The sequence below is a fragment of the Grammomys surdaster genome, unplaced genomic scaffold (assembly GCF_004785775.1).
Source record: "Grammomys surdaster isolate TR1022 unplaced genomic scaffold, NIH_TR_1.0 126271, whole genome shotgun sequence".
NCBI lineage: Eukaryota > Metazoa > Chordata > Mammalia > Rodentia > Muridae > Grammomys > Grammomys surdaster.
The window spans coordinates 5,617,543-5,645,120 of NW_021621071.1; the positions used below are offsets into that span (position 1 = coordinate 5,617,543).

General features: G+C 39.9%; 1 protein-coding gene across 2 annotated transcripts; it reads left to right on the forward strand.

Annotated features, from left to right (window-relative positions):
- On the forward strand, positions 1-27,578 carry Tspan8 (tetraspanin 8). Of its 2 annotated transcripts, XM_028759086.1 has the most exons (9): positions 1-115; positions 204-372; positions 10,391-10,453; positions 15,901-16,038; positions 17,868-17,942; positions 18,054-18,161; positions 20,277-20,402; positions 21,926-22,009; positions 27,294-27,578. In XM_028759086.1, the coding sequence occupies exons 2-9, from the start codon at positions 313-315 to the stop codon at positions 27,345-27,347; spliced, it is 708 nt and encodes a 235-aa protein (XP_028614919.1). In that variant the 5' UTR covers positions 1-115; positions 204-312; the 3' UTR covers positions 27,348-27,578. The 2 variants fall into 2 exon arrangements, with proteins under 2 accessions (XP_028614919.1, XP_028614918.1); XM_028759085.1 differs by having other exon boundaries at positions 1-372.

A 27,578-nucleotide genomic window follows, 5' to 3' on the forward strand; every position in this document is an offset into this window, starting at 1 on the left:
TCTAGAGGGAGCGGGTTTTGAGAAGCCATCATAAATATCCTGGCCCAATGCCTTAACAGCCATAAGAAGGAAAAAGAACGTACTCGCCTGAAGATAACGTTTGGGATATTTAAAGGTGTGGGTTAATTTTTTATCCACTTTAATAACTGTTTTATTTTTTTTCCTTCCGTCTACTTCTTTGCTCTCTATTTCTGCCCCCGAAGCTGCAGGCACACGGATCTCTGCAGGCAAAATCCCTCAGCACCTACGCAGGACAGCCTTGAAAAGAACTAGTTCGACCCACTGTAACCGGGTGGCTGTCCCTTCTCCGAAATGGCAGGTGTGAGCAGCTGTTTAAAGTATTCTATGTTTTTCTTCAACTTCTTGTTCTGGGTAAGTAGTTTTTCTTTTCATTATCAGTTTTGTACAAGAAAGAGGACTTGAGATAAATACCATATCTAAGAACAGACGTACAGAGAGTTGGAGGATGAGGAGGAAAAGACGGTTTCCATTGAAATGTTTTAGATTTGTTTGTTGCCGGTTGTTTTGGGGAACTGAAAAGAAGCCAATGACTCCAAAAACAAAAACAAAAAAAAGGTGTACTCAAGTTCTTTGAGGATAAACATTTCCAGAATGTTTTCATATTGTTGCAAGACTAAACACAGGGGGAAATATCCTTTAATTAAAGGACAATGCTTCTCAGTTCTGTGTCAATCAGCACTCTGGTTTAAAGACTCCAGGCCAAACAGTTCGACTCAGCATGGCTTTGAGTTCCCTCCCTTTGACATCTGGGTTTAAAACAGGTGACTAACTAGTGGGTGGCTGGGCAGTAAATACATGAGAGGATCATTTTCAGAGTCCTCAGGAAAAATAAAGGGTCTTGAAATACTCCCTGGAGAAGCAGTAAGAGTATTTAATCATAAGATTCAGCTAAACCAGTGACTATGTATTAGTATTTTGAGGTCAGTATTTCGGTGCGTTGTCAACCCACCCTCTCAAACAACAGGGTTTGTTTCTTGCAAATTATGCCTTGCTTAAGACTGATGATGGCCTCAAGTGCATTAAAAGCATCATTTAACATTGAAAAAATAAATATCATGATTTGAGGGGGTGGGATGGGATATTAGGGAGAGAACCTTATCACAGGTATGTGTGTGTGTGTGTGTGTGTGTGTGTGTGTATATATATATATATATATATATATATATATATATATATATATATAGTGTTCACATGTAAAGCAATGAAAATGTCCCAGGGTGCTCAAACAGAAAACAGTCACATTGTCATTGTTTCTGGATTGAAAAGTAGTTTACTCATTACGAAGAATAAGGAGCCCTGGTGCTGTGGTTTTGTGTCTGAGCCTTTTGGTCTTTAATAGAGAGATGGCTGGTATCGGTCCAATAAATTCCTTTTCTTTTCTTTCTTAACTTTGGGTAAAGGGTTTAATAGAGATCTGGACAGGGCCGGGGTGAAGAGAAAGCTCTGATCTCATATTTCCATTGCATTAAAATAATAATGATTTAAATAGACTAATATAACTTTATAGTATGAGATGACTTTCCACTCGATGGCTAGTAGCACTAATGAATAAAGGTGACTTAAATTCATCGAATAAGTATTTATTTATATAAAATAAGTAAAAGAATGAAAACATTTTGTTCTTTATACTTTGTCCTTTTCCTAAAAGAGGGGGACGGCTTTTGAAATGACTAGAAACCAGAAAAATATTTTGAGACTCAAGAATATATGACAAATTTTAAAAGTAAGCAAGCATATTGCTTCTCTTGAATTATTAAGGTCATTGAGAGTTGAATATAAAGGAAGAAATGAATGTGTGCTTTGGCTTTTCTCAAACTTTCCAACATTCACAAATGAAGACAAATTTGGAAAATTAACTCCATTACTTGGCCACTAAAACCATGAAACCAGTCTGTACACGCATAGTCTCAGTCACGTGCCCAGGCAATTATGAAGAAAATATTAGAGTTATCATTCATCTATCAATCCGCTAGCATGAATTTTGAAAGGAAATTACTTTTACTAATGTGTCTACAATATCACTCTTATACTCTAAAAATTTAATAAGAATTTCTTAATCCGGGTTTAAGTTTCTAATTGCTTCAAACATGTTATTTGAACTGTTGTCCAGAATGGGCCCACAGACCGTGGTCGGTCAGTACAGCTTGTGTGGCAATTTTAATCTTCTTCCTCAGACTTTATTATTTGCCCTCTTTTTGAAATTTTGTGCAGTTATTTCGGTTGGCCTTATCGTCGGTTCTGTGGTTTGAATTTTCCCGTTCCCACACCCAAGGTGCACCTTGTCATATTTCTGTATTTCTGTAAATTAGCAATGGCATCAGGCCAGTTGACAATACATGATGGTATCATGTTTGTGATGATGGTCAAGTTCATTTTGGGTTTCTTATATGACTGAAGTGGCTGATAACCAATGCTATCAATGTTTATTCATATATTGAGGAGAAATATATTGTTTGGTTTTAGGGTATGGTGTGTGTGTATGCAAACCTACACACACACACACACACACACACACACACACATATATATATATATATATGGTGTATGTGAGAGAATATATATATATATACCGTATATTTATAACTAAATATTAATATACAAATAAACACATAGGGTTTAAGATGTTAAAAATGTGTCTGAAGATACACTAACCAGAAACAATCTCCAGATTAGGAAAAAGTTGAAATATATCTCTATTTTACGACCAAAGCATGCAAAGTTCTGATGGAAGTTGGAATCAATTGTCTAATTCACACACAGGAGTTTGGAATAGATCCAAATTTTGACTCAAGAATGTTACATAAGGATAATCCAGGAAGGGGCTGTGTAATGGGTTTAAGATAGAGGTTCAAGGTCAGCTGCAACTGTCCCTGCTGTGTACCTTTATGTTCCCAGACACTGTCACGGGTTTCCTGGGGAACTCTGATTACTTTATGGTTACAATCTGTTCTTTCTCCGAGGTCACACATAAAATCTTTCCGACCGACCCCATAGATTTCAGTTAGATAGCTCTAACTTCCGTCACGGATTTGTGTCATCTCCCTGTGTGGTGGGACCTGCAATCACGTAAGGGACAGAGACTTAGTGAGAAGGAAAGTCGGGAAGGCCAATGTCACATGTGTCTTAGCCACATGTCACATCAGCATTTTAAATAAAAATATAGGCATCTGGCGCTCTTCCTGAGGTGAGGGGACATTCCTATTTTCACTCTCCTCTCCCCCCTCAGCCCCGAGAGCTCTCAGTTGGAAACTTATGATCCTTCATAGGAAATTAGCAATTTGTCACATTCTTAATGTTTACTTAAGCAAAAATTTTAGCGTTCCCATTGATGTGGTTTTTCCCGTAGATGTCCGAGGCCTTGCGTTTTTAAAAATGCATTCTTTCGGGTTTTAACTTGTGAGACTTGGCTTTGGGAAAGTGGGACCAGATGTTGAAATATCTCTGAGATAGGCATATGGTCATTTGATCTGAACATACTGGTTTCTCTTCCGGGAGAACTTGATGTGCCACACAAATACATGGTGGTTTTCAGTTTATAGAATTGATAATGAAAGAAAAAACACATGAGTTGAAAAATCATTCCTAATCATGCTGGAGATCGCTGCAAATGGGAGAATTGAAGGTATTATTAATGACAGAAAAGTTACAGATACCAAACCTACTTCCTTGAGTCATAAGTCAAACAGGAAATGGCCCAATTTTCTCACACCCTTCTTAGCTAGGACAGGTCAGGGAGTATCCGAGAGGCTTAGCATTTCCTGGGCATCTGGGTAAGCAGAAGTATGGAACTTTCTATGGGAAGATGTAGGATAATAAAATCTAGACACGGAGCATCATGTGACCATCAGGTCTCAGTAAGAAAAGCACAGAGGCACACTACCAATCTTCACATGTGCACAGTGAAGAGAAGGGCTTAAGCCAGCCAGCCAGCCAAAGGCATTTGCACCGGAAATGATCAGTGCATAAGGGAGATGGGACTGTTCTGAAGGTTAGTGTGAACAGGAAGCAAATCCAGGGACCAGTGATCCAGTGTTCATTGTCTTTTCCATACTGGCTGTGTCCAGCTTCATCAAGAGCTGTAGAAGTTAGGTCCCCAGTTCTTCCTCCCAGCCCCATACTCCCAGAAATAAGACTCAGACTCAAAATATATTTATAAATACCTTGGCTGTATAGTCACACTCTTCTCTGACTAGATCATAACTTAAGATAACTCATTTATTTTTATCTACATTCTACCATGTGGCTAGTTACCTGTGCTTAGATACCACGCATGGATGTCTGCACATCTTCCCCGGTGGATCTTTCCCAGCCTAGGCCTACCCCAGAGTTCTTTCTGGATCCCAGATGTTGCACCTTCTATTTCTTGCCTAAGCCATAGGCTTTTGAATTGACAGGCGATGCCTTCATACAATACACAAGATATTCTCTCTACAAGAGCTTGCATGCAAAGCAGGCATATCTCTGAGATAAAGGTGTATCACAAATAATAGGACACAATTATATTTTATTCTGTCAGCTGTTGAAAAGCTCCACAATAAACAGTTAACTGTGGTTGAAATCTATGACCATTGTTAATACAGCAGCTGCTTGTCATTGTACAGTTAATGCTATCCAGTTGAACTATGGGATAAGGGAAGGTGTAAGGGCCCAACTGTAGCAAGCTTAATTCAAACAGGTGCCCCTTCACCAGCTGTCCTTCCTTGGAGGGGCTAGCTTCTCTGTGTGTTACAGTTTGTCATCTACACAAATGATGACCGAAGCTCAGTCTACCTCCTTAGATCACTGTGAGTTAATATGCACAAAGGACTTAAGACAACAGTAGGTGCTTATGAAAAATGATGTTTCAACCAACATTTCAGAAGCATTTTAAACGAATGAGATATGAAACTATTTCACATTGTGACGAATAATGTTCCATGTTGAATTTTGGAACAGAGGAGAAACTAACTCAGAAAGAATTTATGATAAGGCAATAATTCTTCTATTGCAGTTGAAGACATTGAATAAAAATGTTTATCCATGCCAACTATGATTCAGATCTCAAACCTCCCCACACTATTGCTTTGTGTGCTAACATACGCTCATTGGCTCTTCTCTGCTCCACTTCCTCCCTGTATAGACAGGCTGGCACTTTTACCTAGAAGGACTAACTATAAAGATTAACTAAGAAACTTTATGACAACTTATAAGCATGGATTGGTATGTAGTAGTTTAATTGATACTATTTTTATCCCAACGATGGCTCATATTGCTTTTTCATATAAAATCTCGCCCCTCAGATGATTGTATTTTGTGCAGAGTAGGCTTTTAAAACATAAGCATAATTTTAATCCAACTCTACGATCTTCTTTTCTCATAAGGCAAGAAGTCTGTGGAAATCAGGGGACTATACCCTCAACAATGCTGGCCTCCACTCTAGATAGATGAGGTCCCAAATATTCCCACCCAAGTGGTTTTAAACCTGTTGCTGTTGATTACACAGACTCTTCTCCACTAATAACCATTGGGGGGCTACTGTAAGCTGAGCTTAGGTTCCTAGGTACTCATGAATTTCTGTCAAGTTCTGCAGAGCTCAAATCAGAAGAAGTTAGTTCTGGGTGATGTCTTGCCATTCTCTTCCTGACATTTTGTTGATTCCAGGATATTTTCTGTCTTAGTTGGCTTGGGTCTTGTTTTAGCCAGCATTTGTATTCCTGCACAAAACATCATGACCAAGAGCAAGTTGCGGAGGAAAGGGTTAATTCAGTTTACACTTCCACATTGCTGTTCATCACCTAAGGAGGTCAGGACAGGAACTCACACAGGGCAGGGATTTGGAAGCAGGAGTTGATGCAGAGGCCATGGAGGGATGTGGCTTACTGGCTTGCTTCCCCCTGGGTTGCCCAGTTTGCTTTCTCATAGAACCCAGGACTACCAGCCCAGGGATGGCACCACCCACAATGGGCTGGGTCCTCTACCCTTGATCCCTAATTGAGAAAATGCCTAACAGCTGGATCTCATGGAGGCATTTCCTCAAGGGAGGCTCCTTTCTCTGTGATACCTCCAGTTTGTGTCAAGTTGACACACAAAACCAGCCAGTACAGTCCTCCATAAGAAATTATCATGGATTGGTAGTTGAAACAACCGAAATTCATTTCTCACATTCTGAAAGCTGAGAGGTCTAAAATTGAGTTGGGTGTCCATCAAGGGTCCTTCTGCCTTCTCATTTTTTGTCACATGGTTCTTCCCAGAGGTTAAGATGATGGGCAGAGACAGATCTCTCTTGGAAGGTCCTCAATCTCACTGCATTAAGAGCCTAGTTTTGATGGCCTCATTTAACCTAAATTATCTCCTAAAAATTCTGTTTCTAAATATAGTCATTAAAACAGCATCTTATGTGAGAGTCTAAGAAATTCGAATCAGATTATTGCTTGTTCATCTGTAAATACCAAAATTGCCTACATTCTCAGAATACTAATTCAGACCAACCACGTCCTAATTGTAAAAACCAAAGATGTCACATTAGAACCGGGTGAGAATCACAGCAGTTCTCCTGAAAGTGAAACCAGAGTGAAGATGGGCCAGTTAGTTCTCTGTGGCCACTGATGCCAGGCATAGAGCCAACTTATTAACACCTTCCACTGCCCAGTCTTACAAGCAAAAATATCTAGATCAAGACATGTCTTAACAACTTAACACATCCTTAGAGATAAAGGAGAAGTGTGCAGGAGGCCTCACGGGATCATGATGATGGCCCATCTCAAGACAACAGGAACGGAACTGCTCTATATTTATTTCATCAACTTGATAGAAGACACATCTACTTCTAAGCTTAGCTGTAGCATTTACGGATGTCCCTAATGATGTTAGGCTTGTCGTCTTTACATATGAAATTCTCCAATGAGATGAGAAAGATGTTTTAAGCAGTTATATTTTCATCTTAAAACTAATATATAGAAAAAAAGAGGTAGTGACAAGAATGGACATGAGAGTTTAGCCAATTTCAATGTCTGAGAATGCATCCTGTGTAATTATGGAGACGGGAATTAGAGAAAACATTCTTCATTTCCGAAACAATTGAGTACTCTTTATTTTCAAGGTTATTGTTACAGGTAATGTTTGGTGGCTGAGAAAACCTAATATGGTTTGAGGGTCAAATAAATGAGATATATATGTGCAGTCTAATTAATACAGTATTATATATTAATAATGTGTACTTGTGTTAATTGTAATTACTTGTAATTAACTACACTTAATATTAATCAAGCATAATTACAAGTGTAATTAAGTATAATTACAAAAATGCAATTAATTAGTAAAATGTAAATATATTAATAATGTAGTAATAAAGTGTAAGAGGTTGTCATCATTGCTATTTTTTGAGATCATGATATAGTTACATCACATCCCCCTTCCATTTCCCCCTCCAGACCCTGCCATATAGATTTCTGTGTTCTTTTTTAAGTTCCGGATACACAACAATTACTAGCACAGTGAATATTAGTTTTAGTTAAAGTTAAAGGCCAGAGTAACTATCAAGACGATCAGTGTGAGGGCGTGAGGGCAGAGGAGGAAATACAGAGATGGATAAGTAGCACTAAACACCATGACAACCTACTCCTGTAGAAGCTTCCTACAGTCTATACACACAGACAAGGGATATACATGGAGTTACCATGTAATAGAGGACACAGTATCCCCACAAGACATCATATAGTGCCAAATAAAAGTCCCAGTGCCCGGAATGGGTTACTTTCTTTTAGTTGTTGGCCAAAACGGTCCCATAGACTTCCCCAAACATTGCAGGCAATTGCTAACATGATTAGCTATCTTCTACAACTTGATGTTAAGACCTTACTGCTTAAGATACCACATATCTATGTTATCAAACATGGAGAAATCTGGGTGGAAATGAAAGCCTCAACCCGACTGGCTAAATGCTATTCATTCTACAGGAGAAGCAAAGTATCATCAGTTTCTCCCATTAGAGCTGTAATAACAACCTGCTTGCAAAATATGCCCACTGGGGCAAGAGCGGTATGAACGTTACAGGAGTAACCAACCACTTTTTCATTGGATCTCATGAGGAGGAATCTATTCCCGATACCATTAGAGAGGTCAAGAACCTGAGTCTAGATAGATCATGGGCCCTAAAGGAAAACCTGTGACTACTATTCTGTTAAATGAACATAGCAATAAAATGACTCCTAATGACATATCACCACACCCATAGATCAGGATATCCCTCAACCCTCTTCTTGCAGCAGATGGTAATTAACAGAGGGACAAACAACTGGACAATATGCTGAGTGAGACTTTGGAGTGCTCAGTCCTGAATGGGATTTTTTTTTTTTAAATTGTATTTCTCCCGTATAGACTCAGGGATCTACGCAGATGAGAGGGGGTAGAAATATCGTGAGAGCCAGAGGTGCTTTTAAAGAAACAAACATGACAGGATAGATACATATAGAAACTCACAGACACAGTGAAAGCGTGTTTGAGATCTGTACAAGCTCGAGGGAGACAAAATCCCAGCACAAAGGAGGAAAAGTGGGCAGAGACTCCCAGCCCTAGCCAAGAAGCTGTTCACAAATGCTAGCAGCTGAGAGTAGAAAAATCGGTTTTCTTCAATGGAGTGACACCAGGCATAGCAGGCATACTCCAGGCTGCTCATCGGTGTTGGCCAGCACAAAACCAGACGAAAAATCTGGTGGATTTTTCGTTTGTCTTTATTTTTAAGAAGAGAGAAAGAATATGAAATTGAGTGGGAAGAGAGGCAAGGTGGCGTGTGAGTTGGGGGATGAAAACGAATATGATAAAAAAAAAATCAACTATCAAATTCTTAAAAAATAAAGACTTAAAAAGATGATCAGTGTAAACATACTTGTAAAGGGGGGAAGAAAAACCAGAAAATATAAACAAGGAAATCCATTAATTAGCAAGAAAAATGTGATCATTATAAAATCACTATCAGAAAGCCTTGTTAACATTTCACACGAATTCTCGCCCTCTGATTGGCTGACTAGCACCTGCGAACCTGGGCCCTTATCTGGGCTAATATTTGTCAATATTAGCTGTAGGGGGAGGAAGGGGAAATGAGGCTCACAACTCTCAACTTCTATTAATTTATTTGTATAGCATCTATGTATGCCTGCATGTGAAAGAGTTAATTGCATAGGTTATTGGCTAACAGATGAAGGTTTTTTTTTTTAATTGCATTAGAATAATTGGGGCAATTTTTGTAGGAGTTAAAGCACGTAGGAAGGGTCGATTGGTTAGGAGTTGGTCTGGAGTTTCAACCTTGTGACTATAATCTATCAGGTGCAGTTACTTTATCTTAACACACAGTTTGGACTTAGAAGACTTCCGAGGTTTTCGAGGCAAGCGAGATTCCATGTCTCCTCAGCTGCTCAATGAACTCCCTATTCTTTTCACAAGCCCTTTGACCTGATTTCTATCACAAACTTAACGAGAAAGCACTTGAGGTTCTGCTTGAGGGTCGCAGGCATACGGTTCAACTATGCATACATGAAAGCAGTGACAGTCCAAGGTCATTGGAGAACTCAGACATTTCTTTGTTAGAGTATGGAGAGTCAGAAACATCTAGAAAGCCCTCCAAGGCCTCCTATGTCTGGTATGTTACTGGGGCTGCTCTTAATATATCTACCTAATAATATATCCTTGATTTTTTTGAGGCATATATATATATATATATATATATATATATATATATATACCTTGAGAGACAATGGTTTTCCTTATACTAAAGTAAAATGTGTTTCACATTTTATGTGTTGGCCATGTTCCAAATTAAATAATCTGGAAAAGCCATTAAAGGAATTTAAGACTGTAAAATACTGTTCCCTGTTGTTTCTTTTCTCTGGGTAAGCCTTACTACCTAAAATAATTTTTTTAAGTTTATTTGAATTTAAAAATATTAATTAATATATACCATCACTTCTTGATTTCACATTTTGTCAAATGTTCTACTATTATCTCTTTACAAATGCCTGTCTTCCTCAGAAACCCTGAATGCATACTGGATGGTGAGAGTTATGCCTTTCTTTCTTGGTCCAACATAGAGTCCAAGCATCAGATCCAGAAGTATATTAAGGGTATCTTATCTTTAAACCATAGGAAAGATTCCACATGATGGGAATTAAATCCTGGGTAATGTCTTTTACCTCCTAGCAGAGGTCTCTTCTTGTCGTAACACTATGAAAGGACTGTGATTCTTATCAGTCCTGTATACGTCTATAGAGCACTTCAGGATGTAATGGTCTGGGTATTGATGAACTATTCCAGCAGTCATAAGAGTGGGGTTTATGGAATTAGCATTTTACTGTATCTTTGTATTCTAACGTTCTTCCCCCCACCCCCTTTTCTCCAGCTATGTGGTACACTGATCCTGGGACTGGCCATATATGTGAGAGTAAGCAAGGATGGAAAAGAGGTAAGTGTAGATACACAAAACAACTCTATCTCGATAATGAGAAGCAACGACAATAATAATGACAGATAGTATATGTCCTATAACATTTTTCTTAAATATCTCTCTTATCATCCGTGAGGTTACATGAGTTTATACTTTAGAAGGTCAAAATTACTTATATGCCTTGCACGGAGCAGTCCTTCTGGAGAGCCGAGAGGGGTGTGCAATGGGTACAGAAGCATCCATGTACATTAAGGAAAAACCATTTCTCTGGCCTGGGTAGAGATCTAACGTTACAAGCTACCCAAAAACGAGTTAGTCAACCCAAGTGATTGGGCTAGTCAATCACTTGGCCAAGGGGCCAGTCCTCAGGAAGGCTGATTTACCTTAAGCCGTTTTTAAGAATATGGGAGGAATTATATCCTCAGTGAGATAATGTATTTTGCCTTTGCAGAATCCCAGCCCCCTGTGGAGTCAATAATGGAGCATGGGCATGCAGCTGGGTTAAGCCTGCCTGTTCTTCTGAGTCCTTTATCCGTATCACCCAGTGCAGTCCTGACATGATGTCTATTCTAATGCCACCCCCAGCCTGTTTCTTTTATATGGCTGTTTGTCTGACCTGCATGGCTGAACATAACAGCTCAAATCAAATAGCCTGGCTTTCTCTCTTCTGATTAGCCATCTTCCTCCTCCAGGAAGCTGCCAAGATTTATAGCTCGGTTTTGCTTGTAAGCTCAAGTAAACTTATCCTTGAGGTTTCTTCTGAGCCCATTCTTAAACTGTTTTATCACTGAGACTAAGAACCCTGAGCGATGACCCCAGTTTCCCTGGTAACATGTGTCATCCATCCCAGATAAGGCTCTCTCCCAAATTCCAGTATCATTATTCTCAAACTAGAAAGACTTCAGCACAGGGAGATGTGGGAAGGGGTTTACGTAGAATCTTGCCTCCTTCACTACTAAAGGCCAGCCTGACGAACAGCTTGGGGACACAGAACACCTTTCCTCTCCATCAAGCGCAACTTCTATGCCACATTCTGATAATCATGTAGCTAATTCCAGGGTGGCTGGTGCAAAATGGAAGGAGATGAGATGTTTTCTTGGAGACGAGTGTGACTCCAGATTTCAAGGGCAGCACAGTTCAGGGACAGGTGGCATTAACGTCTTGCAACTGGAGCTTGAGACAACCATTTCCACCTGAGACTGTCACTCACACTAGTGTGACTCACACTAGTGTGACTCACTCACACTCACACTAGTGTGACTCATTCACACTAGTGTGACTCACTCACACTGGTGTGACTCACTCACTAGTGTGACTCACTCACACTGGTGTGACTCACTCACACTGGTGTGACCCGGATACTGTTCAGCTTCTCCATCCAAACAGTTAACAAGATCCATCTTCGCCCACTCCATACCTTTTCACCCCCCGGGGACGATGCTCTGATTGACGTATCACCAGGTTTGGAAGTTTGGTTTGTAGGCACAATTCCAGCCCCAATCTTTGGACTCAACACCTATTATTTTTATTCCATGCCCCAAATGCGGGAGGAGGAAGAAAGCATGAGGGGGTGTGGGCGGGTTATTGTTTCAGATTTATCCAAAATAGCACCACGCTGGCTTCACTTCTTGATGCTCTTATCTTCATCTCCCTTCTCCCCACTCAGTTCAAAGAGCCCCCTGCTGCCTGCCTTACCATTCTCGGTTCCTGCAGAGCAGCTTGCTCAAGGTTGTGAAGGCAGGCTCTTGTGGGGGTGGGGGGGGTCAGATCTTCTATTGTTAGAGCCTTTTCAAAGGTTTTGTTCCAATAGTTTTCCTCCCTTAAGAAGAATTCTGATTCTTATAGAATGTTACAATGATACTATTAAGCCAGAAGTGAGGACAATGCTTTAAACCGATTTAAACACATTGTATCATTGTATCATGGTGTGACTAGCTGCCTTTAGACACAGCTTAGTGGGGAGAAGGACTAAAAGCGAACTAAGCTGGTTTGTTTCCTTTTTAAAATATGGGTAGATTTTCCATAAATATATCCCCCCTTTCTTTCATCTCCTCTTTCTTCCTCTTCCTCTTCCTCTTCCTCTTCCTCCTCCTTCTCCTCTTCCTCCTCTCCCTCCTCCTCCTCCTCCTCCTCCTCCTCCTCCTCCTCCTCCTCCTCCTCCTTCTCTCCCTTCTTTCCTTCTCTTTCTCTAGCTCTCTCTTTTATTTATCTTCTTCTATCCCAAGAGAGTCCAGATCATCCAAAGCAATTAGGCATTTCCTTCTTCTGTACTTTACCTGGTGAATAAACTAGGAGGGGCTGGGTGGAGCAGGTAGGCGTGCCTTCCAGTTCGTCAGAATTCCATTTATTATTTATACTGATAAATATGCTCTAAGTTCCTGATGGCCTGAGAGGAGAAAGAGAGTTTTACAATCTGCCTGACTTTGACGCTCATAATTAAAAACAAAGAGTGACAAGCAACCACTATTTTGAAAGTACTTTAGACTTTTGAAGGTCTGTCCACAGCCTAAATTTTATATCATTATTTGATTTGTGGTCAACATTTTCTTTCTCCCCAGTGTTTCTGTTAAGCAAACGTGGTGTTTAGTCTGTTAAGAGACAACACACATTGAATGGATTAAAAGAGAGCTGTTGTCCTTGAGAGAATGTGAGCCCACATCTGGGAGTGAAACGGATGGAGGGGGCTAGGCAGCATCGCCAATTACATTTAGATCTTTGTGCTGTCAGCTTCTTACCCAGAACAAAAGTCAGTCCCGGGACAACCCCAACCCGCCTGGCTCACAGGAAGTCAGCTTGATTCGTGTTTATCTGCAGTGAGTGGCAAAGAGTCAACATTAAGAAAAGAGCTGAATTTTATTACTGGGAAAATAGAATAAGTCGTTTTACAAGGGCTAACATGAACACAAACACATATAAGGATGACAGGGAGGTCACATCTCTTTCTGCTAACGTGCCTTGGGAGGATGGTTTTTTTATCGGATAAACTCACTACTAGCTCCCAAGGCCAAAACCATGCGCACCACCCTTGTCTTAGGACATCTCTTTGAATCAAAAGAAGATCCTAGCATCCTCATCTTTCAGCCTCACCATTCCTCCTTTAGGATTTCTCCACTCTTCTTAAGAGACACACAGACTCTGTTTCTACCGGGCAGCTTTGGTAACGTTGCTGGGTTCCAGCTGTAACAAACATTGAGCTCGGATTTCTAACTCATTCTTCAACAAGAATAGGCGTTTTTTGTTCGGCACTTGCAACGGTGACTGCTAGTGGGTCAGCATGTAGAGTTCTTTCTACCTGGTCTCTGGCAGTGCATGACCCAGTTGGGTCAGCCTCACCAACTGTCCTTATTACTGCCTACACGGGTGTCAGCTGCACTACTTAAGGTCCTTAAGAAGACAGTCCATTTATTATCCCTGTGTCTGGGCTTTCTCTCCTGAATTCTAATAACCTGACTAGAGTCTTCCACCTGTTTAGATGTCATAGCATGGTCTGGTGATCGTACAGACCTGCCTTCCCAAAGAGGTTTTCCTGGTACATCTATTTTGTCTCTGACCTTGTGCCTGCTTGTTAACAACAATGATTTCTCTGGCTTTAGCAATTTCTTTATATATATATATTTTTTCAATCCTTTGTGAATCTCATACATTCATACAAGGTACTTTTGATTATATTCATCCCTTACTCCTCCTGGTCTACTTCTTACCCCTACCAAAACTTGTCTTTCCTTTTGCTGTTGTTGTAATAACCCATCAAGCCCAACGCATGCTGCCCATGTAGAGTGGTCTATCTACCCTAATTCTCCCTCCCAAGACGTCTGGCTCCAGTCTTAACAATGAACCAAACAAAAATCTCTCCCACAAATGAAAAACAAAATAGAACATAAGCAAGCTTTAAATTTGTCAATCTAAAGCATCATGTGTACGCAAATATTTTTAAAGGCAAAGGAGTCTTTAGAAGTCACAGAACTGGCCTAATTTTGCTTACTTTTGTTGGGGTTACAAACTTGTTGCATATTTGGACCTCAAGTAGAGTATGGGTTTTTCTGTTTAGGTTCTCATAATTTAAGTACATTCCTTCTTAATGACCATTAAGTAAATGTCTGCTATGGGTTATGAATGGATTTTTTTCGAGACAGGGTTTCTCTGTGTAGCCCTGACTGTCCTGGAACTCACTCTGTAGACTAGACTGGCCTCGAACTCAGAAATCCGCCTGCCTCTGCCTCCCAAGTGCTGGGATTAAGGGCGTGCGCCACCACTGCCCGGCAATGAATTTTAACAGCCTTCAAAAACAGAAGGATCACTAGTGACACCACTTGCTTTTGAATTGATTGTTAAAGGAGGTGACCCATGAGTGCTCTGGTAGATTTGAGAAGACAGAGTCTTGAGGTTCCTTAGCCCAGTACCTGGATGTTGCAGGAAGCATAAGTACTAAATACAGCATACATGTGTAGCACTGGCACACAATCTCCATCTTTAACTGTGATTGACGACTGTCAATCACATGAAGGAATACACATGTCAATGGATAAAGGAAAATAAGTGGCCTATGGGTTTGGGCTGCTCTGAGGTTGATGTATAAGAGTATACTTGGGTTGCATGCAGAAGACCTGAATTACACCAAATGGGAACTCACTAACTATAAATAGACCTAAGATATTCTCTTCCACATTCCATAATTTCACATCAGGTAAAATTAAAGTTTCTGGGTTAGATCCTTCTGAAAACAAGAAAACAAATTTTGATACAGACTTGTAGGAAGGGGGCTTATTGTATTCTTACCAAGATGCAAGAGCATATCGATTAACCCGAGCCCTTTCCCAGCGTTCCTTTCGGCCACTTCCTGCTTTCTGTCCTATTCTGCTCAAAGGCAAACCGCCTTGGTTTTGATCACCACAGCTTTGACTGTTCTTCAGCTCCTTGTGAATGGAGCTTATAGCATCTGCCCTTTTAAAGAAATACAGCTTCTTCAGCTCCACGGGATTCTGAACTTCATTCATGCTGTAATCAGCATGGACTTGAGGAACTTGAGATGTTTTTTTTTTCAAGTCAAAACAATTAGGTGATCAGAAAACAAAGGCTTTGCAATGCTACTCTAGGTATAAAATGTACAATGTGTGAACCAAAGAGCCCATCAAAAAAAAAAGGACTAAGAACATCTTTCCTTTTAAACTGTTAGAAACAACTTTAAAGAGTCATTATTGTCCCTCCATCCAACATCTACCATTTCATTCTTGGACAACTCAAGGCTGGAAACAGGACTCAGGAAGGTGCCATTTCAATACAACGTGAACTCTGCCAAGGCAGAATTTTTTTTTTTTTTCTTACTGGTTTAGGTCGCAAAAGCTTCTCAGGGTCTCAGAACAGGGCCTGACACCCAGTGGGGACTCAAGAGGTATTTGAAAAGTGAGTAAAATAAACATCAAGGGAAGGAATCCAGACATCAATTCTTTTCTTTTCTTTTTTTCTAGATCATCGCATCCGGAGACGCCGGCGTGAACCCCTTGGTTGCTGTGAATATCTTGATTGCAGTCGGGGCCATCATCATGGTGCTGGGTTTCCTGGGATGCTGCGGAGCTATAAAAGAAAGCCGCTGCATGCTTCTCTTGGTGAGCAAACATCACCTTTCTGACCTCAAGGGTTATCTGTGACCTGTCCAAGACTTGGACTTGCCAACCTTGACGAAACCTTAACTTCTTTTAGAGAATTTGGTTATGGAAGACACGATGGCACAGGTTTTGGATTACATTGGTGTACATTAAAATATCATTATGTTCTGTTTATATTAATTAATGTTGGAAATTAATATGGCTGCAATTATTCCTTAACCAGCTTTTCCCCCAAATAACCACACAGAAACCTTTTAATATTTCAAAGCCTTAGCTGGGCAGACTCTCAACTAACTCATCTAAATTAACCCAACCTACTAGCCTCATCCAGCCACAGGATAGCTATACTTTGCAAGCCTGTTATCAGAACGTCTCTTCCCATGTCTCCTGACAAAAGGCCTTTCCTCTTTCTCCTTCCCAGAGGTCCTTTTTCCCTTCCAGGAAGTCCCACCTTCTATTTCCTGCCCAGTTAATTGGTCATCAGATTTTCATTAAAGCCAATCAGAGAATGCCTTAGGTAGGTGAGGAAGGACAGAGATACAATTTCACAAAGTGTACACCAACCCATTGGCTTAGATCTGAGTTTACTGTAAACTTTATAGAGTCTAAAGGAAGGTCCATTTTAGTGCGTCATACCTTCACTCCTTCAGTCAGCCATTCACACAACATGACCAAGTTTCTGTATGTTAGACACTGTGTTCAGTGATGTAGAAAACCCTAAGAGAGACCCCATTGTGGGAAGAATCAGTGAAAGCATACTATAGTGAGGGTGGTTGAAGAGGAGGAGGGTGAGGCTGGGGGAGGGAGCTTTCAAGCCAGAGGTAGAAGTGAATAATCTATCTGTGTAGGAGAAGGTGTGCTGTTGTCTCCAGGAAGAGAGCCTGGGGTCCAGGGCTGCTGTGTTTGAGAAATAGGAGTGTCTCGGGTGTGGCTGGAGAGGGCAGAGGCTGTTCTCAGTAATGGTAGGAGATGTATTTGTGTCAGCAGCAGCCAAGTCGTAAAGAACATGCTGTACTACAACACTGCAAGGGAGATAATCAGATTTGTTGGTGAGAATTTTCCAGAAGGGTGGATTAAGCTGGAATAGCTTGTAGGTATTTACTTTTAAACTTATACGCTAAAAAGCAATGGTCGGATCTTGTAAAAACTATTAGAGGATAGTATTCATGGGGTATGAATTCAAACGACCTAAACCTGCTTCTATCATAAAATAAGGACTGTACCTGTCTGAGAGGGATGGCGTTTAGCGGTTTGCTATGAGGGAAGGCAGAGGCAGATTTAACAGGACGCCAGTAATATCTCCTGCTCTAGCTGTTTGAGCAAAGAGGCCACTTTTGCCATTTGGGAAATTTAATTACTCGAGGAACTTGTCTTCCAAACAGACTGGTCTGTGGGCTGCACCCTCCAGGCAGAGTTCAGGATGTTTGTGGGGAACAAAGTCCCAGTGATTTTTCACAGTGAAGATACTGTTTGGAGACCCGACCCGTTTTGTGCAAGTTATCACCTTGATTTAAACAGGAATGGAGAACCAACATTTAGATCCTCTAGACTTTCAAACCCGCTTCCCTTATATAGGCTAGAATAGACACAGGTCTTTCTGATGAGATTTAATGGCAACCATTTTCCTTGGTCTACTTTGGAAGCAGGTGGTTCTGGGTGGTAATAGATTGCAAATCTGTAGCTTCAACACTACACTGTAATAAAGGGAGACAGAATCTAGTACTCTACCTCTGAGGCTATTCTGGCTGCCAGGGGTCACATGACACTGGATAGACTGTTGGAAGTTACCAGCTGCTCTGAGAATAACGCCTCCCTGTCTCGTCTTTCAGTTTTTTATCGGCTTGCTTCTGATTCTGCTTCTGCAAGTGGCAGCAGGTATCTTAGGAGCCACTTTCAAATCTCAGGTACGTTCACAGATGATGTTTTGATAACTCTTACCAAAGCCCAAAACATTGAAATCCTACACTATGACATGAATAATTTAACAATATAATTTTTTTTCTCCCAATTTTCAGACTAGCCGCGTTCTGAATGAAACGCTGTATGAGAATGCTAGGCTTTTGTCAGGGACAAGCAATGAGGCAAGAGAATTCCAGAAGGCCATGATTGCATTACAGACAGAGGTAAATAGAAAGTTTTGGTCACCTGAGAGTTTGAATATAACTATTTAATGTTTAATTGTAAATTTTAAAATGTTACTATTATTATTATTATTACTATTTTATATGTGTGGTGTTTTGCTGCATGTATGTCTGTGCACCACATGTATTTCTGATGCCTGCAGACTCCAAAGAGGGTATTGGATGCCTGGGAACTGGAGTTACAGGTGATAGTAAGCTGTCCTGTTGGGTGCTGAGGATCAAACCCAACTGTCATCAGTGCTCTGAACCACTGAGCCATCACTTCAGCCCAATATTTATTTATTTATTTATTTATTTATTTATTTATTTATTTATTTTAAATTGCTGTATTCTATGAAAAGAAATTGTCCATCTTGCAGATTTTGACTAACTGCCATTTCAAAATGTGCTCACAGAAACTAATGCAGCAAGCACAGGGCCTCCACGGGTCTATACCAGGTCCTCTGCATATCTGTTATAGTTGTTAGCTTCCTGTTTTTATGGGACTCCTGACTGTGGGGATGGGGGAGTCTCTGACTCTTTTGCCTGCTCTTGGGACTCTTCCCCTCTTGTCCGGTGGCTGTGTCCAACTTTGATATGAAAGTTTTTGCTTCATCTTATTATATATTATTTGGTTATGTTTGGTTGTTATCTCTCAGAAACCTGTTCGTCTCGCTTTCTTTTATTTTAATTGAAAATAGATTCTTCTTTCATACATCCCAACCACAGTTTCCCTCCCCTACTCCCTCCCTTTACTCCTTCCAGCTCCCCACCCACCTCTTTTCTCTCTCAGACCCACTCCCACTCCATTTCTCTTCAGAGAACAGCTCTCCAAGAGACAACAGCTAGACATGACAAAACAAGATACAATAAAACAAGCAAAGGGCCTATTATCAAGGCTGGACAAGGCAGGCCAATAGTAGGAAAAGAGTCCCAAGAACATGCAAAAGAGTCAGATATACACCCACTCCCACTGTTAGGTGTCCCACAAAAATACCAAGCAACACAACCATAACTTCTATGCAGAAGACCTGGTGCAGACCCATGCAGGCACCATGCTTGCCACTTCAGTCTCTGTGAGCCCAAAAGAGCCCTGTTTAGTTCATTCACTGGGCCATGTTCTCCTAGTCGTTGATGCCCCCCTACTCACTCTTTGTTTCTTTCTTTGTTTCTTTCTTTGTTTCTTTGTTTCTCTCTTTGTTTCTTTCTTCCTTCCTTCCTTCCTTCTCTCCTTCCTTCTCTCCTTCCTTCCTTTCTCTCTCTCTTTCTCTCTTTCCACTCTTTGGGGTTCTCCAATCTCTAAAGGGAGCTCTCTGCTCTTTGAGATGTCTCTGGTGCAGAGATCATAAAAAACAATTATTATTTTTTTAAACCTTTCAAAAATTTTGAGCAGCATGTGTATTTCTCTAAGTTGAGAATTGTGTGTGTGTCTGTATGAACCGAGGATACATAGATCAGACTCTCTTGTCAACAAAACTAAATGTTGAGAATTTTGATTTAACTTTATTTCCAAATTTCTTCAAACTTTTACTGTCTTGGTCAATTTTTTCTTTATTGATGTCCAGACTGAAATTAAGCATTCCTTTCTTTCTAAAAGTGGATTTTATTTATTTATTTATTATCTTTATTTTATCTATGTGTATGTGTGTTCTCTATGAGTAAGGTGACATATAGTATGTTAGCATAAAGAGTATTGCAGAGGTGGCTCAGTGGCTAAGAGTACTTGTTGCTTTCAGAGGACTGGAGGTCAGGTCTCAGCATCCATGTCAGCTGGCTCACAACTGGCTGTATCTCCCTTACACGCAGTTCCAATGGATTCCATACCTTCTCAGGCTTCTATGTGCACATGACACACCTGCCATGCCCTAGTATACGCTCATGCTTGCACACGCATGTGTACGCACACACACACACTCCTACACACTCATTCATGTGTGGGCAAAAGCGTGCAAGTACATATACATAACATGTAAATAACATAAAATTTATATTTTAGCATATGTTTTATAATTATGAAGACACATCTTTGTAATGGCGTTTAGAAGAATGACTCAATTTATGATCATGTTTCAGATTATGTTAATGACTGAGTTTGCTTTTCTGCCTTTCTCTTCACAGCTTAAGTGCTGTGGCTTGGATGCCGGAGCTGCTGACTGGGGAGCTAATTTTCAAGATGCAAAAGAGTCATGTGCATGTACAGGATCTGACTGTGTCACTTACGATAAAACTAGTGTTTATTCAACGGTGAGAATAATATTCAATTTGCCATAATCAGTAGTTCTGATATATTCTTTTCCCAATGACAGTCTCTGTAAAAACTTAAAATACAGCAAGGACCAAGGGAACTGTAACATGAAAATATTCAGTTACTCAAATATACAGCTAATCTTTATTAACTATAAAAGAAGATATTTTAAAATGAAAGTGTTTTTTGTCTGTAAGCTTAAATCTAACTTCCTTGGTCAAACTTAGGTCAAGTATAAGCTAAAATAAAAGTTTATTTTATTCTTTCTTTGGTCACTACAATTACTGTCCTCTATTTTTTATGTTAATTAAGGTTCTGGAAATTAATATTTTTACTTTAGTTTTCTAAAGTCAGTATTTTTTGTTTTTCATAGTTATAATACCTTTTCCCCAAGAATCCATTTAAGTAGAAATAAAGGATTTGATATTTAGGACTTCGGCCTCCAAATGTTAAATGTACTTCCTAATCTATCTACTTATTGTTGCAACTGAGAAGTTGCTTTGAGTATTTGAAATCAATTTAAACGGTGGGTTTCTATCATTAATATGCTATATGCATCCAAAGTGTCTGAGCTGTGGGTACCAGCTTCTGTTTTTTAATATGCTTTTTAATGAAAAATGTGTGACTACTTATCATGTTTATTGACTACCTCTTGTAAGCCATGTATCCCTCATCACAAGGCTTTTCACACTGGGGCTGGAGAAATGACTCAGCAGTTAAGACTGCTCTTCCAGAGGACCCAATTTCAACTACCAGCACCCACATGACAGCTCACAACTGCCTGTAAATCCAGTCCCAGGGGACCCAGTACCCTCATGGAGACATACATATAGGCAAAACACCAAATTCACATGATAAATAGATAGAAAGATATATATATATATATATATATATATATAACAAATCATTTTTTATTATATTTTTAATATTTAAAACAGTTTTTAATTTAAATCATATTCTTGCCCTCCCCCAAGTCCTTCCAGATTCTCTCCCTTACCCTACCGTCTTAATGTTAAGTTCTTTTTCAACAAACAAGCAAATAAAAAACCAGTGCAGCAGCAAAACCCCCAAGAAAAGAATGTAACCCCAACCCTCCCCTCTACCACACTGTAACTTAATTAAAGCACACACACACACACACACACACACACACACACACACACACACACCCTGTGGAGTCCATTATGCACTGGTCAGCTACTCCTGAACATGAGGTCTGTGCTGGAGTGCTTGAAGTTCACAGTGTTACTCTATTGAGTGTCAGTCCAGAAACTACATAGCTAAAGAAAAAAAGTTGGCTCAGATGCTTTTTAGCACACAGAGTAAGAGAGATAACTAGGGGTAGAAGAAATCATTCAATTCCTCTTTGTTGACCTTGGTACTAATATGAAATGTCAACCAGAAGAATAAAAAAGTTAATATGAGATCAAAATTTCACTAAAAGCAATCTTTTCTTTTTTCTTTTCTTTCTTTCCTTCCTTTCTTTCTTTTTCATTTTCTTTTTCTTTTCTTTTTTTAACAGACCTGTCTTTCTCCGATAAAAGATCTTATTGAAAAGAACTTTATCATCGTCATTGGAGTTGCTTTTGGACTGGCAGTTATCGAGGTACAGTATAACAGTGTGATCACCTCTGCATGGGTTTGTAATAATTGTAACATTGTTACACCCAGCATGGCCTGGGTGGGGACAAAATGATGTGGTTTCTGCCTCTGGAACAGTGCCAGTGGGCGTGGGCATCCAGGAGAGTCAATGGGTGCTGTGGGCAATAAGGCTTGTTTGTATAATACTGTCCGTATTTTCTCATTCCTCCCTTGAGGAATGTCCTTCCTGTTAATGACTCCAAGATAATCTGAGACAGCAGGAGTCTGAGAGGCAAAGATGTGGCTAATGTCTCAGCAAAACGGTAAACGCTGGGACCTTCAGGACAGCCCTTAAGGCTGTGGAAAAGAACTCTAAAAACATGGGTCCAAAAATATATAATTTTTCAACTAGGCAAGATATAAGGATGAAGTATGAATTATGAAGGACTTCACTCATCTAAAGAGACAAGAGCAGTTGCTCTGTGAGCCAACTTGTCAGAAAGATGCAAAGACAAGCAGATACAAATGCAGGTAGTTTCCTGAGTTCAAGGTCAGCTCTGGAGTAGAGCAATTTTAGGTCTAGGTGTGATAGAAATGGTAATTTCAGGACAGGGTCCCACCCAGCTAGTTTATTGTCTCTGCTTAACTGATGGACTGGTAGATGCCTGAATTCCTTTGCAGTGTTAAAAAAGAAAATGTGTGTGCCCTTGCCTTCTCCTGAGAATTAAGAGGCTGGGGTCACAGGATGCTGAGTCATAGGATAATCAAAAGAGAACCTGGAGTAAATAACTGAATTGATATGAAAATAAAAAAACTGAGCTTTTGGTTTGCATGGGAAGAGCTAGCAGAAAATGATAGCAGTTCTTTAGAATTTTTCTCTAGTGAGAGCCGAGCCCTCTGGAGATATCTGGAGAGCGAAAGCAGCGCTTCAAGAATTTTTTTTTCTAACAGGATTTTTGATTTTGGCCGGAAAATCCACATAGAACGAACACATCTCTCTTAGAAGTTTTTCTAACAGGAAAACTTTTCTTAGTCAGAAATCCCAAGAATTACTTGGAGAGCTGACCCAGCTCTTTTAGAAGGTTCTCTAGAAGCCGTCCAGAGAAGGCTGTCTGAAGAGTGAACACAGCTCTTTTAGATTTTTGTTCTGGTTTTCTGGTTTTGATCAAAGAATCCAAGAATTTTTTATTTTAATTTTTCTAACAGGATTTCTGACTTGGTCAGAAGATCCAAGAAATTTTTTATAGCAGCTTTTCTGACTTTGGTCAGAAAATCTATGAGCTATCTAGAAAGCTTTTAGAAGTTCACACACACACACACACACACACACACACACACACAGACACACACGGCAGTCTGGAAAGCCATCTCAGCAGCTTGAACCCACGATTTGACTTCAAGTCATTTGTTTTTGCTGCTCCCAAAGAACCATCTCTCAAGAACCTGGACCTAGCCGAGGCTGGCCCTTGGCAGTAAAATATTCTCATGTTAAATCGAATGAAAGTGTTTAAGAAGAGGAAGGTATATACTGCCCAGGGCACAACATCTCTTTGAATCATTCTTGAGTCTGGAATAGGTAGGATTATATTCCTATAAACCAAGAACGGCTGAGGCTGCTATTTCTTTTGAGAAAAAAAAAAATCTATACAATTCTTAGTTGTAGGTATCCCCTTTGCATCAAAACCAGTACAAGTGTTAAACATTCCTGAGGTGATCTCAACAGAAATCCAAGACAAGGGAACAACACCCCCAGACCCAAGACTGTTCATTTCTAGCCATGATCTTAAAACAGGAAATACAGGATAAATTCAAAAGTGTGAAGAAATGCTTTTCCTATAATTCATTCTAGAGAAATCTGAGAATTTCTAAACATCTTAAGTCATTTTCTCACATTTTCCTGGCGTAGGTACTGTAAGTAGACTTGGAGAGGTCTCCAGGAAAGCTTTGGGTGAGGCTGGTGTATCACTCCATCAATTCAACTATTGATCCTGACAAATATATTCTCCATTGAGTTTTTATCTTGATGGACTTCTTGGCATTTCTTTTGATGACCTGAAGGAGGGCTTTTATATGGCCTCGAGATATTTGCCAAGAGGAGGAAATAAAACATTTTCCTAGGAGCATTTATGGAGGCGTCTCAGATCTTGAGAAACGGAGATATCAAATGAGTCAGAATCACAAATGAGCTTATGTCAATACGGTAGCAAGAATTCGAGCACTGTGTGGAATCTCCCTGCTAATCTCGGCTGAGTGGTGCTTGCTTCCTTATGGAATGCAGCGCATTGGTCGCTTTGGGTACTTTAGCAGGTTGCAAACCCCTGTTACATCATCACTTGGTAGGAATTTCTCTTGAGAGTAAAGTGAGATAATGTCGTAAGTGGTTCCTAGTTCTCAGCCGAGAATCAGAAAAAAGCTAGGGACTACTAGCATCAAAAAAAAAAAATTACTTTCTCATAGCCCACATTACAAAGCCTATGTTGGCAGAGCATGGGTTTCTTTGAATCGGACAGAGAGTCAAGATCAAAGCTATTCTGCATTAGGTCTGTTTCTCTAGATTCTGTTCCATGTCCTTTGTCCCTTTACTTTGTATTCAGGCTTCATGAAATAAGACACAATGACTACAAAGGTGAGGATTATTCGCATCGTCATAAACATATGGCACATGCGCACATACACACACACACACACACACACACACACACACACACACGTGATTTGACACAGTTGAACTTAAAGCATGCCTGAGAATACAGCTTGGTGGTGAACATGAGGTTAATAAGCTCATAGACCTGGGCTTAATCACCAAGAGCTAAGATCGGGAGGGCAGGCCTTAAATGGGGTTAAGTATTAAATTTCATGTTAGAGTCAGATTTAGAGAGATGACTATGACAGCATGCAGCTCACGCACGCTTTTAAGAGGTTTGTTGGAGCTGAGCCAAAAGTAACAAGGACGTGATTGACTGGAAAGATTGGTGGGTTGGGTATTCTAGCCAAAGTTATTGCCGGGGATCTTAACAGAGCGAGTGGGAAACTCAGCTGCAAATGGAGCAGCACGTATCAATATTTTATGGATTTGATACACTCTTTGTGTTTGCTACGCACTTTGGGGCGTTTTTAATTCTCGTATATGTCTTCCCAGTGAACTAGCTGAATGAAAATGCTATACGCCGTAGTTTACCACTATGGAGTTTCTGTGCTGCTGTTGTCATGTTTAGCCTTGAGTGAGAGGGTTAAATTCTGATGCCTGGGCTATCTGTGGATGAGGAGAAGAGCTGACTGAAATAATTGTTGGATAATTTCCTTGTTCAGTTTCCCAATCTAAAGTCTGTCTTCCCTCTAGAGTTTGATGTAAAAGAAAAAAAATATTTAGTGCCTGATTCAAAAGAGACCTTTGCAAATGGTCCTCTGGTATCCAATCAGTAGAAACCTGGCCCCCATTAGACTTCAGTCTTAGAATCATTAGGCCAGCCTCTTAGCACTTATGTTCTCTGCTTCCAATTTCAGGGAAACACAAAAATGCATAGAGAGAAAAATATCAGCTCATAAACATTTTTTTTCAGGAAATAGAATCAATTTCCCACAAATCTAATGTGGAAAATCTATGCAAACATCTTCTCAGAAAAAAAAATCATGTTTTATATTTAGACCTTAGATGGAAGCTTTGTTAAGACTATACCTAAGGGGTTCCTCTCAGACTGCATACTAGAAACTCAGATAAGATGCTCACACTTGATTCTGAACAAATAAAAAAAAAATCATCTATGGATGTTTGGAATCCTTATCTAGAGTTAAATAGACAGATTATTATTCTTATTTAAAGAGTGGTAAGTATTTTTCGATTTTACATTCACTAAATAAAAATTATCAAATGACGACGATCCATCACTTAATAGGATGAAGGGCTACCTCACAAGAACAAAGCCGTTCAGAGAAATGGCCATTTTACCACTTTTAGTAAAACAGCTTCAGTATGTGGGAGTCTGTGCATAAACACTTAGCAGCTAGTCTGCTGTCTTAGTATAGACATCATAAAGTGATTAATGTCTCTTCTGTTTTTCTGAACGTAAATGTTCTTACCTGATATAAAGAAATGGAAGAAGTGTGCTATTAGTGATAAAAGGCTGATATAAACAACCACATGAGAGTGTTTCATTCAGCCCTTCAATCTAAGGCCTGCCCTAGGAGTGCCCAAGGAGTGGTAGGCATCCATCTCAAGGCAATAAAGACTGTACATGCTGGAGCTCCGTATTTTGGTCGTTTTCTTTATTTCTTGTTTCCCAGCAATAAGGTTTGGGATAAAGGCACACCTATTAAATGACTTTTCAGCCCTGCATCTCAGAACATCCTGAATGAAAGGGAATGCTCTGGAGAAATGCTATCTGTTGTCCTATTTTCTTTTAAGGCAGAAAAAAGTTGACAACAATCCTCATTTGAATTATGCTTCTAGGCTGATATTAGTGAGAAAGTCGGCACAGTAGGAGCGTTTAAGATGACTCAGAAAATGCCACCTTTCTCTCACCCAGCCTCCTTCTAAAGGAGACAGGGAAGGGCTACAATTTTCAGCTATACTGCACACAAGCCTGTCATTTCTACATCTAAACCAAAGCATTTATGTCACCAACTGCAGAGCCAATTAGAGCGGGCTCTGAGGTCCTTACCCTTGGAAGAACTAACGAGATGGGATTCATGCCCTAGATATACAGTTGTTTTTTGTGACTTCAAAAGAAAGGTTAAGCTGTTCCCCATAGTTTACAAGTGCATTATTTTTTCCTTCTTCAAAAATTTACTTTTTTTTTCACTCCTAAGCATTGCCTAAAACTTTAGTAGAAGACATTTTAGACTCCTTGATTTCTGTGCAGATGATCCAAACCAGATGACCATGGTCTTTTAATGGAATCAATAAGTATATTTAGTTCCTGCACGCTGTCGGTACCCAGAGCTCAGAGGGAAATGTTTATAGAAAGATATGTGCATACCACAAGAAGAGACCATCCTGGAGTAGTAGCTGATACTGCACAATTAAGTAGGACCATTGAAGATTGGCTGGAAAAACCTGACACACTTACACACACACACACACATACACACACACACACAGAGAGAGAGAGAGACTGAAAGAAAGAGACAGAGACAGATATAGATAGATAGATAGATAGATAGATAGATAGATAGATAGATAGATAGATAGACAGGGAGAGAGAAGAGAGACAGACATCTCAGTCTTTGATATTAATTTCCCATTCAGTAGACAGCTTTCATTTTCCAAGTTATTCTGTAGCATCCACATTAATCCTGTGCTTTATTTCTAGATTCTTGGCTTGGTGTTCTCTATGGTGCTATACTGCCAGATCGGAGGCAAATGAATCCGCGGTCTTACCTGGTCATCATAACCGCCATTTAAGTTTTTGCTTTGGCTTTTGTAACTTCAAATACTCGAGTACTGTAAATATCAGAAGCAAATGTCTTACTAAAATGTCTTAGGCAGACTACAGGCATCTTCACATGTATTCCGCATATTTAACTGTGAAAGACATAATAAAAATGGTTCTGTATTTTTTTTTCTCACAATAAAAAAAAATGTCTGTGTCAATGCT